A 19,072-nucleotide genomic window follows, 5' to 3' on the forward strand; every position below is an offset into this window, starting at 1 on the left:
CAGCATTGATAATTCTAGTAATAAATCAGAATATTATAATGACTTCTTAAGGATCATGTGACACTTTATACTGGATTATTGGCTGATGGAGATTCAGATTTGCATCACAGAAATAAATTATATTTTTAATGTTTTTGAAAGAAGTTTCTTCTGCTCATCAATCCTGCATTTATTTGATCAAAAATACAGAAAAAACAGTAATATTGTGAAATATTAATACAACTTAAAATAATAGTTTTCTATTTGAATATACTTAAAAAAAATAATTTATTCCTGTGATGCAAAGCTGATTTTTCAGCATCATTATTCCAGCCTTCAGTGTCACATGTAACATCCAGTCTATCATATGATCATTTAGAAATCATTCTAATATTTTGATTTATTATGAGTGTTGGAAACAGTTCTGCTGTCTAATATATTTGATGAATAAAAGGTTAAAAAGAACTGCATTTATTCAAAATAAAAATAAAAATTTGAATAATATATATTCTAATAGTATATTTTCTTTACTATCACTTTTTATCAATTTAACACATCCTTGCTGAATAAAAGTATTGATTTTATAAAAAAAAAGAAAGAAAAAAAATTACTGACCCCAAATTACTGACCAGTAGTGTATATTGTTATTAAAAATATTTATATTTATATTTATATTTATATATATATATATATATATATATATATATTTTTTTTTTACTTTTTATTCATCAAAGTATCCTAAAAAAAGTATCACATGTTCTGAAAAAATATTAAGCAGCAGAACTGTTTCCAACTTTTAATAATGAATTATCATATTAGAATGATTTCTAAAGGATCATGTGATAATGATCCTAAAAATTCAGCTTTGCATCACAGAAATAAATGATAATTTAAAGTATAATAAATTTAAAAACAAGTATTTTAAATAGGGATGTCCCGATCAGGTTTTTTTGTCCTCGAGTCCGAGTCCGAGTCATTTGATTTTGAGTATCTGCCGATACCGAGTCCCGATCCGATACTTCTATAATACATAAAAAAAGAATAAAGAAGAGCGAAAAAACAGATCCAGGATGTTCAATAAATTACATTTTGAAATATATTCAAATATAAAACAGCTATTTTAAATAGGCTAGTAAAAATATTTCAAAATCTTACTGTTTTGCTGTACTTTGGATCAAATAAATGCAGGCTTGGTGAATAGAAGGGACTTCTTAAAAAAAAAAACTAAAAAAAAACATTAACAAGCTTACTGTTCAAAAACTTCTGACTGGTAGTATAGGCAACTTTATTTTTTTTCTAATTTCTAGCTTTTAATTGGCTTAGAAATCTATAAATGCTGGACAATAACAAATAATAATGATTTGTTTATATACTACAAACACTGTTTATCACATAATAATGCAGAATAGTTTCTATACTGTAATAAATACTATGTCAATCAGCACTGCATTGTTCATACTTTATTTATCACCTGCTGGAGATGACTTGAAGAATAATTTATTGTCGTGATCGTATATTAACGTCTTCGTGTTTGCATAAGTTTCATTTTTCCTGTGCGCACCACAGCATAGCTGGACGCTTTTGTCCATATTAGGAATTTCCTGATATCAGCGCGAGAGCGCGCTCCGGCTTCGAGTATGAATGAAACACACACTGCATGAGAGTTTAGCGCTCTGTGATGTTCATCTCGCTGTATCCTGAGTCCGAATGAAATATCAGGTCATGCGCAAACTATCATGTCTCTTTGAGTTTGAATCTATATTTATTCACACCAGCTCTTGAAAACAAAGTGATGTCATGCCGCACGCATCGCTGTTTCTGTGTGGAGTCAAAAGGGTCTAACTCTGTGCCATTGATAACAAAAGATGTGTTAAAAATGAATGAGAATATATATATATATCCGAGTCCTGATCGGGAGGTAACGTCCGATTCCGATCGAGTCTGAAACGGATCTGGACATCCCTAATTTTAAATTGTAATAATATATCACAATATTACATTTTTTTTCTGTATTTTTGATCAAATAAATGCAGGTTGCAGGCTGCTTTTACATTTTAATAATTCATTGTTAAACTAGTGCTTTCTTTGTTTTTGGTTTAAGAGATTAATTGGAACACAGACTCGTCGTCTTCACAGTTGTGGTGGAAAAGCTGAATTTTTACTCCAGTCTTCAGTGCCACAAGATACATCAGAAATCACTGTAATACATCCTATTGATTGTTGCTTGTCACGATTGTGGCTGGACATGACAAAAAAAACCCTCAGAATTACACTGAAGAGAAAGCTTATATGTCATAACTGGTTAGAACACACTGTGACACATATATGTATATAGATATTTAGTACTGTTAATACTGCATTAATTCATCTGCTGAGTGCTTGAGTAGACAAAATTACCAAAAATCCCATTTCCCTGACAGAGACACACACACATTTTTATAGCTGGTGTGCTCATTCACACTTATCTTCAGAGTTACACAGACCTACCTCTGAGCTATTGATTCGAGACTTTATGATTTTTATGAAAAATCCATTTTCATTTTTAAATTTCTCTGGACTAACTAATTAAAATCAGATAGGTGAGATAAAAGACATCTAAAGAACAGCTGAGTCGATAACTGTATTTTGAGGTGAATTCTCAGATGTAACTTCCATATCATGAGGATCCAGTAATCCACAGAATTTCCCTCAAGAGAATGTAGAATGTGAGAACACACACACACACACACACACACACACACACACACACACACACACACACACGCACGCACGCACGCACGCACGCACACACACACACACACACACACACACACACACACACACACACGCACACACACACACAAACACACACACAGCCACCCACATTCTACATCCTCTCATGTAAACTCATCTGTTAGCTTAGCTGCACAGCTCTCTGATTTAATCAAACCCCCAAACCAATAAAGGCTAATCAAAGCCGTCTTCTCTAGATTATCAAACTTCTGCTTATGTCCCATTAAAATTCTCTGTCAGCCCTACTCTCAGTCTCTGCCCTCTGAGCAGACAGACACTAGTCTGTTTAACTCTGTGCCCAGAGTCAAGCGCATGCTAACTGCTTGACCTTGGTCACTCATGTAGGAGATTTTTACTGGGAAATTTTTGAAGTGTGCAGTTTGTTGATTGTCATTGACTGTGAAAAGAACCTTATGGCAGCTCTGAGAAAGGAAAATGTATTAAAGTCAGCATGACATGGAATCTATTTTCTAAATTCATAAACTCATTGTGAATTATTCATCCATGCATATGTTTCATTTTTTTAAGATCACATTAAGCCTGCCTACATCCAATCAGCAACCAATATAGTGAACCAATACCCCATTGTACATTTTTCTTTTAAATAATCTGGTTTACTCAGATGTGCGTCACAATATTGAAAAAAGCATGCGTTACTACTTATATTACATCTAGACTTCTAGAGAAATACACAACTCATACACATACACATGTTTGTTTGTCTATAATGGTGTAGACTTTCCACTGGCATCTATTTTTTGTATACTGTGCTAATTATATTTTCTATTTCCCAAACCCTCACTGAAACCTGCAAATGACATAACCATCACATGAATCTTAATTAAGATATTATTATTATATTTATTGTGCTTTTCCATACAGGCACTGTTGGCTGCTCTCCAAAATGTTGTTGATTTCTGGATTTACTATCCTTGTGGGGACATTTGGATTGCATTATTTAGGCAAAACCTGACCCCCATACACAGGGCAATAAACGTCTCAGGTTACGAATGTAACCATGGTTCCCTGAGAGGGAACGAGACACTGCGTCCTCTGAGGGGACACTATGGGGAACACCTCGTTGTGACCCGTGTCTGAAGCATACTTTGAAAAACGCCAACGTGTTGGCCGGCGACAGCCTCTGACGTCACTACCAGCGCGACTATAAATACGCGCCCGTAGGACCCGTCAATATCTTCTTCGTGAAGCTTGTGTCCGAAGCATGGCAGGGAGCTAGAGGACGCAGTGTCTCGTTCACTCTCAGGGAACCATGGTTACATTCGTAACCTGAGACGTTCCCTTTCAAGGGAATTTCGAACTGCGTCCTCTGAGGGGACACTATGGGGAACAGTATACCCACGCCGCCATGCTGAGGGGAGTGCAGACCAGAATCATGGCAAACACTAAGTACCAACTCTACCGCTTTTCTCTTCACCGGGAGTCGCCCCTGGGACGGTCTGACGGCTGCCTTATGACATTATCCCTTACGGCCAAAGGCCTAAGCTACATACCCAACTTATCCTGTAGGGCCCTGGCCCGGGGTAGAGCTAAAGGCATGGAATCACAGAGATTCCTTTAAAGGGATACGGCTAAAAGCCTGGCACTTTCCTCTACCAAGTCTTTGCCTGTCACACAGGGGGCTACTGCTAGCTTTCGCAAAAACCTGCCGAAAGGGCTGTCCCCACAGCACTCTAGTAGCGGCGCCCTGTTCTAGATAGGTATCCGAGGATACCTAGGTGGAGTGGTGCCCAAGATGAACGGGGCTTAAACCAACTCAAGAAAGGGCACGAAGCAGCAGCGCGAAGCCCTTACCATCTAGGGATTTTAGAAAGAACGCAGAGACTAGCGTGCGAACTTACCACAATGTGGATTTTAGAAAGTGCGCAAAGACTCCCGTGCACACTTACCATAACATGGATTTAAAATACTGTTCTAAGGAGGGGTTCTCGTGGGACTCTGTCAGAGCAGCTCGTAGAAGAATGGCCCGGGAGCAGAGCAATTGGAGGCCTCAGCCCCTGCCCCAGCAGGATGCCTGCTCTCACAGAGCGTCTCAAACAGTATGTGGTACTGGAGCGCTCTGAAGAACCGGGAATCAGTCTCCCAAGAGAGGAAGACTCCGAGCTCCGAGCAGCATGCTCATAGGTGACCCTTTCAGAAAAGGGGAGCGCTGCTGAACTACCCGAGAATTGCCCACACAGCCCCCCCAAGTTCAGGGGGCTTGGGGTGTACAATAAGTACACACCGGTTGGATGAAGCCCAAGGAACACCGGGGCGAATCATCCTGAGAAAGGGAACGAAGCGGAGCGCGTAACCCTTACCATACAGGATTTTAGAAAGTGCGCAGAGTCTTGCGTGCACACTTACCACTTTACGTGGATTTCAGAAAGTGCGCAGAGTCTTGCGTGCACACTTACCACTTTACGTGGATTTCAGACAGTGCGCAAAGCGTTAACGTGCACACTGACCACCATGTGGATTTGAGAAAGTACACAGGCAAGCGTGTGTACTGAAAGGTTACCTGACAACCACAGTATGTGGGAGCTCACATTCAGAGAGGCCTGTGAAGCCTGCTACCTGATAACCACAAAATGTGGGAGTTCACCTACAGAGAGGCCTACTATCTGTTACCAGATAACCACCTCAGTGGAAACTGAAAGCAATATGGAACTCGACTCCAGGGAGGCCTGGTGAGGCCTACTACCTGACAACCACAAATCGCGGGAGCTCGCTTTTTAGGAAACGCACAGTATGTGGGAGCTAAATCTCCAGGGAGGCCTGGTGAGGCCTACTACCTGGCAACCACAGTATGTGGGAGCTCACCATCAGGGAGGCCTGATGAAGCCTACCACCTGACAACCACAATATGTGGGAGTCCACCCAGCCCCTCATGTTAAGGGAAGCGATGCTTGCTTGAGGTGTATAACAAATACACACTGGTTGGATGAAGCCCAAGGAACACCGGGGCGAATCATCCCAAGAAAGGGAACGAAGCGGAGCGCGTAACCCTTACCATACAGGATTTTAGAAAGTGCGCAGAGTCTTGCGTGCACACTTACCACTTTACGTGGATTTCAGAAAGTGCGCAGAGTCTTGCGTGCACACTTACCACTTTACGTGGATTTCAGACAGTGCACAAAGCGTTAACGTGCACACTGACCACCATGTGGATTTGAGAAAGTACACAGGCAAGCGTGTGTACTGAAAGGTTACCTGACAACCACAGTATGTGGGAGCTCACATTCAGAGAGGCCTGTGAAGCCTGCTACCTGATAACCACAATATGTGGGAGTTCACCTACAGAGAGGCCTAGAGAGGCCTACTATCTGTTACCAGATAACCACCTCAGTGGAAACTGAAAGCAATATGGAACTCAACTCCAGGGAGGCCTGGTGAGGCCTACTACCTGACAACCACAAATCGCGGGAGCTCGTTTTTTAGGAAACGCACAGTATGTGGGAGCTAAATCTCCAGGGAGGCCTGGTGAGGCCTACTACCTGGCAACCACAGTATGTGGGAGCTCGTCTTCAGAGAGACCTGATGAAGCCTACTATCTGAAAACCACAATGTGCTATTTAGTGGAACGCACAATATGTGGGAGCTAAATCTCCAGGGAGGCCTGGTGAGGCCTACTACCTGGCAACCACAGTATGTGGGAGCTCGTCTTCAGAGAGACCTGATGAAGCCTACTATCTGAAAACCACAATGTGCTATTCCGTAGAAACGCATAGTATGTGGGAGCTAAATCTCCAGGGAGGCCTGGTGAGGCCTACTACCTGGCAACCACAGTATGTGGGAGCTCGTCTTCAGAGAGACCTGGTGAAGCCTACTATCTGAAAAAGCCACAATATGCTATTCCGTGGAAACGCATAGTATGTGGGAGCTAAATCTCCAGGGAGGCCTGGTGAGGCCTACTACCTGGCAACCACAGTATGTGGGAGCTCGTCTTCAGAGAGACCTGGTGAAGCCTACTATCTGAAAAAGCCACAACATGCTATTCCGTGGAAACGCATAGTATGTGGGAGCTAAATCTCCAGGGAGGCCTGGTGAGGCCTACTACCTGGCGACCACCGAACGTGGGAGCTCACCTTCAGAGAGACCTGGTGAAGCCTACTATCTGAAAACCACAATATGCTATTTAGTGGAGACGAACCGTATGTGGGAGCCAAATCTCCAGGGAGGCCTGGTGAGGCCTACTACCTGGCAACCACAGTATGTGGGAGCTCACCATCAGGGAGGCCTGATGAAGCCTACCACCTGATAACCACAATATGTGGGAGTCCACCCAGCCCCTCATGTTAAGGGAAGCGATGCTTGAGGTGTATAACAAATACACACTGGTTGAATGAAGCCCATGGAACCCAGGGCTAATCATCACAAAAAAAGGGAACGAAGCGAAGCGCGTAACCCCTACCATACAGGATTTTAGAAAGTGCGCAAAGTCATGCGTGCACACTTACCACTTTATGTGGATTTCAGAAAGTGCGCAGAGTCTTGCGTGCACACTTACCACTTTACGTGGATTTCAGACAGTGCGCAAAGCGTTAACGTGCACACTGACCACTATGTGGCTTTGAGAAAGTACACAGGCAAGCGTGTGTACAGAGAGGTTCCCAAGCATCGCAGAGGCGCTGGATCGCACGGGAGCGGTGAGCTCCAACCCTCTTTTCTAGGCGAGGGGAGCATCACCTGAGGCAGTAAATACAGAGCTTCTTGCCGTAACCACCACCTCCCCGGATGCGCCAGGCGGCCCCTCAGGGTGACCTGGCCGGACATCTATGGAATTCCCTGCAGTGCTGTGCCAATTCTTTGGCCACCTAGCTACTGTAAAGGAAACTCACAGAGATTGTTAGTAGACATATAACCACCAGCAACATAACGTCCATAAACAGGTAGAGCAAGGGTTACCTACTCACCCACCCTCCTGTACTGGAGTCCCGCTGCGGGGCTGAATCACGTCCCTCAGACCCTGCTTACCGATCCGTGACCCGCGGTTCCTCTTGCCCCTGCCCTTAGGCGGGGGAGGAGCGCGAGCCGCAACACTAGCCTTCTGCGCCCTTCTACGACCCTCAGATCGAGATGGGCCAGGACCCCTGAGTTGCTCGGGCTCGGACCTGGACCTTCGTGGAATGAAGGATTTAAAGGCCGCTGAGCGCGCCCTTGCCTCCCTGAACTTCCCGACCACCATCTCGACGGAGGTACCAAAAAGCTCAGAAGGCGAGACCGGAGCATCGAGAAGAAACCCCCTTTCTTCCTTCCCGATGTCAGCCAGGTTCACCCACAGATGTCTCTCCGTCACCACCATGGCCGCCATAGACCTGCCCATGGCGGAGGCGGCCTGCTGGGTAGCTCGGAGAGAGAGGTCTGTGGTGCGGCGCAGCTCGGCTACCTGGTCAGGTGAAAGGCCCTCACCTGTATCCAGGTCCTTCAGCAGGTCAGCCTGGTAGGCCTGGAGCACCGCCATCGTGTGCAGTGAAGCCACAGCCTGACCGGCTGCCGCGTATGACCTGCCATTTAAGCGGGATGTATCTTGGAGGGGCTTAGATGGCAAAGCGGGAGATTTAAGAGAGGATGTTTGCCCCACAGAGAGATAGCAAGCCAGCGTCTCTTCTACAGGGGGCATCCTCTCATAGCCGTTCTCATGCAAGCCCTCGATATTAGCATAGCTCGTATGCTGAAACCGGTGGATGCGAGAGGAAAACGGCCTCTTCCATTCCTTTTCGACTTCTGCATGTAAGTCAGGCAAGAATGGAAGGCTCACCTGGGCTGGAGGGCTATGGTCAGACAAGTACCGCTCAGCGAGGCGACCTCGTGGCGCCACCTTGCTGGCACGCTTCCATGGCAAATCTAATTTTGCCGTGGCGCGATCCATAACCTCTAACAGCTCCTCATACGCGGGACAGGAGGATTGAGAAGGCTCAGCCTCAGCTTCTTCACCACTCTCAGACATCTCCTGCTCTTCCTGGGTAGAACCCAGCAGAGCACTAACTTCAGTGTCAGAATGGGTTAATGATACAACATCTGCCTCCCGAAGTTCGCTCTCGTTGGCCGCCGGAGAGTGTGAAAAGGAAGGTCCCTCTCTACACCCCTCAGCGAGATCCATTTGTGATCCCCACGAGCTCATTCTCCTCCGTGCCTCGGCAACGGCGGGACCTGAGCCGCGGGATCCAGATGGCTGTCCCTCTTTCCTCGAAAAGAGAGACAAACGAGAGTGGAGCTTTCTCATAGAGAAACGCTCGCAGTGCACGCAGACCGCCCCCTCAAGGACATCGTGCGCGTGCTCTTCGCCCAAACAAGAGACGCAAAGAGTGTGCGTGTCATCGGGTGTCAGATAACGCTGACACGGATGCACACACTGTCTAAACGCCTTGCTAGTGGAAGCCATGATGAAAACAGTAATAGATCGCTCTTACCGTTTTGGTCGTTTCTCAGATGCACGCTTCAAACAAAACAGTCAACTGAAGACGAAGAAGATGTTGACGGGTCCTACGGGCGCGTATTTATAGTCGCGCTGGTAGTGACGTCAGAGGCTGTCGCCGGCCAACACGTTGGCGTTTTTCAAAGTATGCTTCAGACACGGGTCACGACGAGGTGTTCCCCATAGTGTCCCCTCAGAGGACGCAGTTCGAAGTTCCCTTGAAAGGGAACACCAGTTTTGGGGGAGCTACTTTGAAAGGGTATGGTTTTAAAGTAGTTAAATATTTTAATCTCAAGGGTATTTCTATTTTCTGTTCATTTTCACACAATAAACAGTTAAATGATTGATAATTATTCTACTTTATTTATTAATTATAAACTAATTACAATTTGTATGTTGTATATCTTAAGATAGAAAGTCTGGGTCTGCGACAAAAACTATGTTTTTTTAATAGACTTTTCATGTGTAAAGTGATTAAAACTTTTAACTTAATCAGTTACATTTACACAAAATACAACAAAAAACTAGAATACTAGAGTCAAAAACATAGTAATGAACAGCACTGTTAAATGCAATATTTTGCTATAAAAACACAGAAAATACCACAAGAGACTTGATACCACAAGCAAAGGTTTGCATCTGTGAAACATCTTTTTTTATTCAGTTCATTTCATGAATCATTTGAACAAAGTGAATTACTAAAGTTAATCTGGCTCCAAAGCTACAAATGAAAGAGAGGACATTGTGGGACAGCTTTCATAAGAGAATGTGTATGATTATTGTCTCAGCTCTAAAGCAAACAAAGTGATTTACAGAAATGCATTGTTTTGGTATACAACATTACTACTGTACTTGACAGAAAAAAGTAACTTGTTGCTGCTGAAAAAGTTAACCTTTTAAGCTAATTTAATTTCTAATATTTCTATTTCTCAGATGGCTAAACACTAAAAGCCGTTTAAAGTTGTATTGTAACATGAAGGCCTCTTTATGGATAAATATATATATTGGAAATAAACAACAAAGATAATAATTATATGGCTAAATCAATGAGTAGCTTTATGAAACAGATTATTGTTTTCATAAGAACTTTGTTAAATCTTAATTTTAGTCAAATTTTAATGCAAACTGCATTTGCATAAAAAACTATTAGCTAAACTGCTCAAGCCGTAGGGCATTACTCAAATTATAATTTAGCTGGTGGTTATGTTTTCAGACAGAGGCTGTGCTTGTTTGTGACTTTCAGCAGGGGCACTTTACGCTCTGTAGTTTATCACTCACTCTGGCATTCACATCACATGGCTGTATTTCTAATATAATTTTTTTTATATTATTATTATATTTCTAAAAAGCCAAGTGACAGTGATGCTAATATACAAACTAACAGTAAAGTCTATACATAGTCAGCTAGTGAGTACAGAATCATCTACAATACGTTGTTGTACACATATCAATATATAAACAGATTTTTGAATCTTTTTTTTTTTCTTTCTGTAACTCACCATCACAAGATGTAGTTCACCCCCAAATGAAAACTGAGTTAAGTTTCTTTATCAGAACAGGTTTGGAGAAATGTAGCATTACATCACATGCTCAAAACACTTGGCTTTTTGCTTCACAAGACATTAATTGATGGACTGGAGTATTGTCAACTGTAGATTATATCAGCTGTTTGGACTCTTTCTGATGGCAACCATTCACTGCAGAGGATCCGTTGGTGAGCAAGTGATGTAATGGTACATTTCTCCAAATCTGTTCTGATGAAGAAACAAACTCATCTACATCTCGGATGGCCTGAGGGTAAATACATTTTTAGGAAAATTCTTATTTTTGGGTGAACTATTCCTTTATTACAATGTGTTACAAAAAGAACCAAAAGGCCAAACTACACCACAAGTGCACAAGTGGCATTGCACAACACAATGGATAGGTAGTTTACTTGCGTGACAATTTACTTGTTCAGTGGGTCATGCAGATATCCTCTCTTTAGGGTTTAGCCATAGTGTTTGGCTTCCAAACATCTCATAACTAAATAAAACAGGCTGTGTGACAACGAAGAATGCCAATGATCACCCAACTGTGTGCCAGCATACAGCTAGATTCTTTTCCTTTGAAAATCTCTTGGAAATCTTAATAGGGCATTCCTAATTTTTTATATATGATATATCTTGTCCATTTTATAGGCAGGGAACAAAAAGGAGCAGACGAGTGTAAGGGATCAGGAAACGGAATGAGTCGGATTTGCACTCGGGTCACTTGCATCAATTTAGAGAATGTGTATCACTCTAAATTACATGAAGGGTAAATATATGTGTCAGAGTTTACATTCTGCTAGCAAAGTGTCTTTGAATGTGACATGAGAGTGCTGCTTCACAGAAAAAGGGGGACAAATAAATGCAGGAGTGTTACCGAGAGATAACTAAATGAGAACACACCCGCTTACACTCACACTTCCACCGTTCTTGTGTAGGTTTCAATGATTCTGTCAAAATCATAAGAGGCACTTCTCTAGTTGAGGAACAACTGAAGTCTCAAAGCACATGTAAAACATGCATAATTAGTGTTCATTTTCTCCCAGTAAATGACACGACTCGCTGGCGGGCTAATGGTACCTTAGGTGAATGGGTATTTCGCCGGACGTGATAATACCTGGATGATGGTTGTTCACTGATTGTGTATGGGCAAGTTAGAGGTGTAGATTTACTCACCAAAGCGAAGTCTTTGTTCAGGATCATTTGTTCCATCAGAGAGGATTCATTGTGGAAGAGGTGAGGCTGCATATGACTCCACATATGAGGAAACCACCAGAACTCATCAACATATTTCAACAACAGATCATCTCCATCATCTTCCTCCTGTGTACCTAAACAAACAAACATTAGCTCATTAGCATACTGTGGATTTCCTTTGGGCCTGTGGAATTCCTAAATGTCAAAATCTTGAATTCCTAAAACTCTTAGTCAGTTTCTAACGGCATCATGGAAGAACAAATGTCACTTCCATTGAAGTATCACTTCCACTACTGCTCAAACATTTATTTAGTTTAATAGGATTCTGTGGTGGAAATGATGGTGAGGGAAATATAATTTTAGACTCATTTGTACTGTTAAGGCGAATTTAATAGTTTCATAGTATTTATGTATGCATAGCATTTTATGTATTCTTATACAATTAAATATTTGTACTTTTTATATAATTTGACAAAATAAGATTTGATTGGATATTATGCTATATGCACACACACACATTTGTTTCTGTGAATTGTGGGGACTTTTTTTTTTTTACATATTTCATTACTTTACTAAATTAACAAAACTAAACCAACACTTAAGTATAGGGACCAATTCATATTTCTCACTATTAACTAGTTGGTTATATTAGCATGCCTATTATTAACATATTGGCTGTTTATTAGTACTTACAAAAAAAATATTCTGGATGGCTATATTCTACATCCCTAATCCTACCCTATACCTAAATTTAACCACTACCTTACTATTAATAAGCAGCAAATTAGGAATTTACTGAGGCAAAAGTTGCAGTTAATGTTATGTTAATAGAGGAAATTGGACCTTAAAATAAAGTATGACCAATGAAATAGAAATACTTAAACTTAAACATATTGAATTCTTATATACTTATTTAATTTTAATTTAATAGGTTAACAAGCAACACTTAAAAATAAAGCTGATTTAAAATAATGAAATTACTAATACTTTAAATAAAATATCTAAACTAAACTAAAATAACACTGGTCTCTTCCTGTCTATGTACGTGGCTCTTGTCCAGAATAAGGTTCAATTTGCTAAAGTAATCAGTGACTCTAATATTAATTTAATTTAGTTATCCACACACACACACACACACACACACACACACACACACACACACACACACACACACACACACACACACACACTTCAAAAATAGAACACGATTAACCAGAGAAACTTCAGAGTTGCTATGGCAGAGTTCTGTTACCATGCCAGTCAGAATATTACAAAACACCTTTTTATAGCAGTGTGATTATGTATGCGTTAACCAATTATGATTTACATTTTATCTTTTAACACATTTTATCTTTTAACACACACATGGTTACCTGTATGGAAGAATTTCCCAGAAAATCCCAGGTTAAAGGTGAAGTTAGAAATGTACGACCTCAACATGTTCTGTGTTTCCAGAAGAGCCTGGAAGATAAAAACATCAAACATTAGAAGCTGAAGATTGCACTGTTGACTGCCTATCCACTGCTCAGTACATGTCCATTTATCTATTATATATCAATCAAATATAATATACACCACAATATTGAACTTTTTGGATTAACATCATGCAGTAGTATTTGTGCTCACAGTTTGAGTATATGCGTATAAGGATGTGATCGATCTTTCCCGGATGAGTAATGGCATTTGGGTTTGGCAGGTGCCTCATTGCAGCAGTTCCAATAAAACAGTCTCATATATTTCTAGCCTAAGACACCATGCAAATACAATCAATATCTGTCTGACAACTGACAGTGAGTGTGAGCGTGTATGTCACTGTTTTGTACGATATATGGCAATATCGCAGAAGGAAGGAAGGGGCGTGTTGGCTGACTTAGACGGTGTCATCAAATCATTACTCACAGAGCTCGGGAAGATATGCTGACACACACTCTGGCACACAGGCAGACACACACGGACGGGACCCAGGAGACAGGTGTAATATATTTGATTTTATCCTTCAGTGAGAATGTGGCAGTTATCTCTGATGACATTTTGGTAATTAATTCCATTTACATTCAACTACACATCAGCAACAAAATCAGCACAGGTACTCGCATCCTGGTAATCAAATCAGCTCACCCACGTGACAGTGCACCAGTCTATGTGCGCTTTGCATCCTAACCTAATAGAGTGGCATTTTGATCTAGTCCTCATTAATTTAAAATGATCTGGCCTCATCTAATTCAATGTTCATGCCGTAATATGATATTACTAAAACGGAGGCTTTTGGTGAGATGCCTTTTTAAATATTGAGCCGAGTGTGTTATGTGTCTTTCGGGAGGTTCAGCCTGATGTTTGATGCTTCATGGCTCAGGAAGCAAGGTAAAGGGGAGTGGGTAAGATAAACCTGTGAGTAAGTTACACCAACACTTGCATCAGGGTATCTGTTTTTTTTTCTTCATGTGATCATATGTTTATATATTAGGAAGTATTAATCAGTATTCAAGAACATGGCAAAAGAAATTTGGTGTAGAAACAATTTTCACTCAGAAATTGCTAATACATTTTGCAAATAATTACAAAGAAACAGAAAGTAACACATTGAATTAAACATAACATTTTTATAAGTATAAAAAAAGTTATATATATTTTTTAACATTTGAAGTTTTAATGACTTCTTTGCTAAAACATTTGATTGGTTTCAGCAACATATTTGAATTAAAATTAATTTATTGCAATAATGGCCTTGTTTATGATATTTGTAATTAATAAGATAACCTAAAGGAGTGTTTTTTTTATTTTTTATTTTTTTTTTTACATCTGGGCAGGCAAGAAGATGAACATGCCTCCAGAGAATGACACAGAGAGAACAAAAAAGAACGAGAGAGAGAGAAATTTCTAGAGTTCTGCCAGTAACCTGTTTCTTAAATATTAAACTATTATATATATATATATTAAAATATTTTTTTTGTCTACCTACAGTATACTGTATGTTTTTTTTGTGTGAAAAATATACATAATACAAATATAATAAAAATGTATATAAGTAGTAAAAAGCATCAGAGTCAAACTCTGTGTGGTTTATTTTATATTAATATGCATGTAAAATAAAAATGTAAAAAATTTCCATGAATTAAATCATGAAAGAAAGGAAGACAATAAATATTTTATAATTAATAAATAGGTTAATGCTGAAAAATGAAATATAAGAAATAATGTATGTGGAATTTGACTTCAAAAAAGCCATATGTTTGTGGCATTCTGTCATATACTTAATCTTGAATTTATCCAATGAGAGTCTTGTTTTATTCAATGATAATAGACACCTTAAAAAGTGACAACAAACGGGACCTCATCTTTCCCTGCAAAATGTAGATGGGATGTATTGTGTTGCAGGAGTGAGAGGGAAGAGCTCAAATAAAAGAAAGAGAGAGAACACATTTAATATTGATGTGGGAATCTGGGATGTTGGGAATCTGACATCATAAGATAAGAATGCCAAGTGCAGGAGAGATGGGAGGGGAATGACAGGATGAGAGAAGAGAGTGAACCTGAAATGGATGACAGAAGGAAAAAAGAGATAGCTATTCTAGGAGATTTTTAGACACAAAGTTTCCTGTTGTCTAAGCAAGCTGTGACATGCACACACATGCATAAATCGCAAAACTCTTCTAAAATGTGCCTCTAAAATAGCAACACAAACAACAAACATATCTGAAAAGTTACCGAAACTTCCTCAGCTTATTTCTACAGTCTGCATTTGCATCCACTGTCAGGGTCCTCTTGATTAAAATGCAACAAACTGAGCAAAATTAATTATTTAATGGTTAGGTTTTAAACAGCTCTGTCTTAAATCGATTCCTTACATTTACTGCGCACACTTCAAAAGTGCACATGAATCATTAATGCATTAATAAGCCAAAGAAGCAGCTTCATAATGGCATAGTTCTGATGCTTCCCGTCAGTTTGGAGATGCAGTGCACACTGTCACAAAGAGCCAAAATGTTTAAATTTTTAATAATATGTGTTTTATTGTAATTTATAATAACCGAAACCTCCACATGCTTTACCCCAGCTATTATTTCTGGTTTTGAGGTTTTAGGGTAACTGTAAATGTTGAGCCTTTGGCTAGGACTACATTTTTATAAACCAGTCTTTTGGGTCTCACTCCAGGCACAGTTTATGGTTAAGGGTGCCCCACATGGAAAAAACCTATATAAACAATATCAATATAGGTTTTAATATAGGTTTTTAATATATGTGACATATATAAAATTGGCCGTTTTCCTATATTATATGTACATATATGTACATATATGCACACATATATATGTACATATATGCACACATATATATGTACATATATATGTACATACATATATGCACACATATATTTAAACATATATGTACACATATATATGTGCATACATATACCTATATAGGTACATATATGCACGTATATATGCACCTATATGTTCACCTATAATAGTAAAATTAAAATCCATAGCTGCTAGGCAACATAAATAAAAGTCCAAAATGTAGAAATGTACATTATTTATTTACTCAAGATCAATCAGATAGTACAAAACAAAAAATATAGTACAAGAACAAAAATAAGACAAAAAACCTGCTAGGCAACTTAAATAAAAGTCCAAATTTTTTAGCGGATAGGCATTTTCGTCCACACGGATATGGCGTTTTTAAAGAGTGAAACCGATGTTTTGAAACTGGGTCCCAGAGTGGATATATTTGAAAACGCCACCTTTGCGTCTGGACGGCGAATCCGTACATTTTCTGAAAATATGGCGTCATCAGCCCACGTCTCGCCCCTAGTCAAACACCACTACATCACGTAACAGCAACAAAAACATGAACAAACACTGAACGCTAACATTAACACGGATTAATAAATGTATTGTTCCATGTTCGTTGGTGTACCACGCACAAGGTTCATCCATAGACAGTAAAAGAAATGGACACAGCGACCCCATTGGAACTCAATTGAGACAAGTGAAGCCCATTTTTTGCGATTTTTAGCACTTCCGTTTCTGATGCACAGACTCAAACTAAGCTTGATGACGTCAGCAACCTGTCGGACAGATGTAAATCTTCTAGTAGCTGTGCGTGCAAACTGCCATCGTTAATCTTGCAGAGACGGTGAGCTTGAGCGGGGAGTTCTTTGGCGTGAGTGAGCAGGAGTAAGTATTCTGATTAATTATTTTGTATAGTATTTTAAAATGTAACACCAGGGCTTGTATCTATGGGCTTCTCTCTTGACGTCTCCCCGATTGCCTGCGAGTTTCTCCTCATGTCTGTATGGTAATTTCTCTACTGTGCGACAGAGAGTCAAGTGGTTATGACGCAATCATTAGCCTATTTTTACAAAAACTGTTTCTACGGGGCCATAATGTAACATAGAAGGTAATGGAGCCCTTTATACATTGTCGTGTATCTTTAGAAACAAATAATGGACAAATGGAGTCTTTAAACGCCTTAGATGTAAAGTTATTCGCTGTCAAAGTGACGCCAAAATGAATGGGAGTCAATGGGATGCTAACGCAAGTGAAGTTCTGCTACAAGATGGCGGCACGCGGCCGACTTCAACTTCCGGTCGACTTCCTTCCCGCCTGGGTTCATCAGCAAATCCATGTCTTATTCTCCGTTTTAAGTGTATCTCTGTGGCAGAATTCCAGCACCACATGCTGGTCTGGCATGTGTACTACATCGGTTTCGTGTGGACGTGGATATTTCTTGAGACGAGGGAAAAAAAGATCGGGGCTCCGTCTCCGTGTGGACAGGGCCGAAGAAGTAACGGGTACTTACGGTTATGGATAGAAATGTAGTGGAGTAAAGAGTACAATATTTGCCTCTCAAATGTACTTGAGTAAAGTCATTTTGTACTTAATTGTACTTAAGTACTGTACTTAAGTAAATGTACTCCGTTCCTGTCCGGCTCTGTATATCATGTTAATATATTGCCATAGTTAAATTCCATAACATGCCAATTACATGTGATACCAATTTCACATGTTCGCACATACATAAGTTCTTGCATAATTTTTTTCGTTAATTCTTAGTTTTTGCCTTGATAATAGAAAATATGAGCTAGGCATCATGTATGACAGTCAAAAATGGGATATGAGCTACAAAATGACCAGATCCTGCCATTAGCTATATAGGAGACATATCTTGTATGTATAGGGCTTATATGTGGATATGAAGAAGCAATACAGGAGACCTATATTTCCTGTACATGCACATATATGCACCTCAATTTTGCCTATATGTGGCATATATACGCAAATATGCAGCATATATGCAGTATATATACAAATATATGCAGCATATATGCAGTATATATATACGCATATATGCAGCATATATGCGCATATATGCAGCATATATATTATCATATATGTGCATATATGCAGCATATATGTGCATATACACTGCCTATAGGTTTCATATATGCGCATATATCCACATATAGGTTCTTTCCATGTGGGTGTTTATGGGGTTCAGCATATGATTTTTTGTTGAGAAGGTTCTTCCAGGACAAACAAACAATGTTAAGTCTGTGAACCTACTTAACACATTGTGCAAAGCATTCACATGTACAGGATTTATGACAACAGTTTTGCACTGGGTGTGAATTACAAGGAGGTTTAGGAAGGAATACAGAGATCTAGTTAATCTAATTAAAGAGGAAACCTGATAAAACTGATTTCAAAATGAATGATTAAAAAAAACATTTATGCTTAGCAGCCTGAATTTGACATTTTAAGTTTAAACAGCTTGTAAAGCTTTATATAATTAATATATATCATATTATAACAATACAATATAATTTCATCCACCCCTATGAGTCATTCTATTGACATTGCCTGAGCTGTCTAATATATAAATGCATAGAACAAAATGTCATGAAAAAAATCTAGATAAGAAACCACTAAAAAAGTAACCACAAACGTTTTAAACCTTCAGAAGAACATGACTAACCTCCACAGGCTGTGTCCTGAAAATTGATTTTATTTAAACTACAAATAAACAGTAAATATTTGCAACCTCATATTTAATATTTGATTTTATGTAATCTAACTTACGTTTTTAGCATTATTATGTTAAAATATGCTGCTTTAATAAATGAAAGGGTTAAAATATTTATAGTTTGTTATTTCACACCACTCTGGGTAAGCTTTAT

At 39.6% G+C, this 19,072-nt stretch overlaps 1 protein-coding gene across 3 annotated transcripts in view; it reads right to left on the reverse strand.

Moving 5' to 3' along the window:
* The window catches only part of ndst3 (N-deacetylase/N-sulfotransferase (heparan glucosaminyl) 3), a 78,766-nt gene that overhangs the window by 37,844 nt on the left and 21,850 nt on the right, over positions 1–19,072 (reverse strand). For all 3 annotated transcript variants that reach the window (XM_059553903.1, XM_059553902.1, XM_059553901.1), the window contains exons 3-4: positions 13,266–13,353; positions 11,872–12,026 (exon numbers count right to left, since the gene is read on the reverse strand). In XM_059553903.1, the coding sequence (XP_059409886.1) occupies positions 11,872–12,026; positions 13,266–13,353 (243 nt within the window). The remainder of the gene's footprint in view (positions 1–11,871; positions 12,027–13,265; positions 13,354–19,072) is intronic.

The sequence above is a fragment of the Carassius carassius genome, chromosome 7 (genome assembly GCF_963082965.1).
Source record: "Carassius carassius chromosome 7, fCarCar2.1, whole genome shotgun sequence".
NCBI lineage: Eukaryota > Metazoa > Chordata > Actinopteri > Cypriniformes > Cyprinidae > Carassius > Carassius carassius.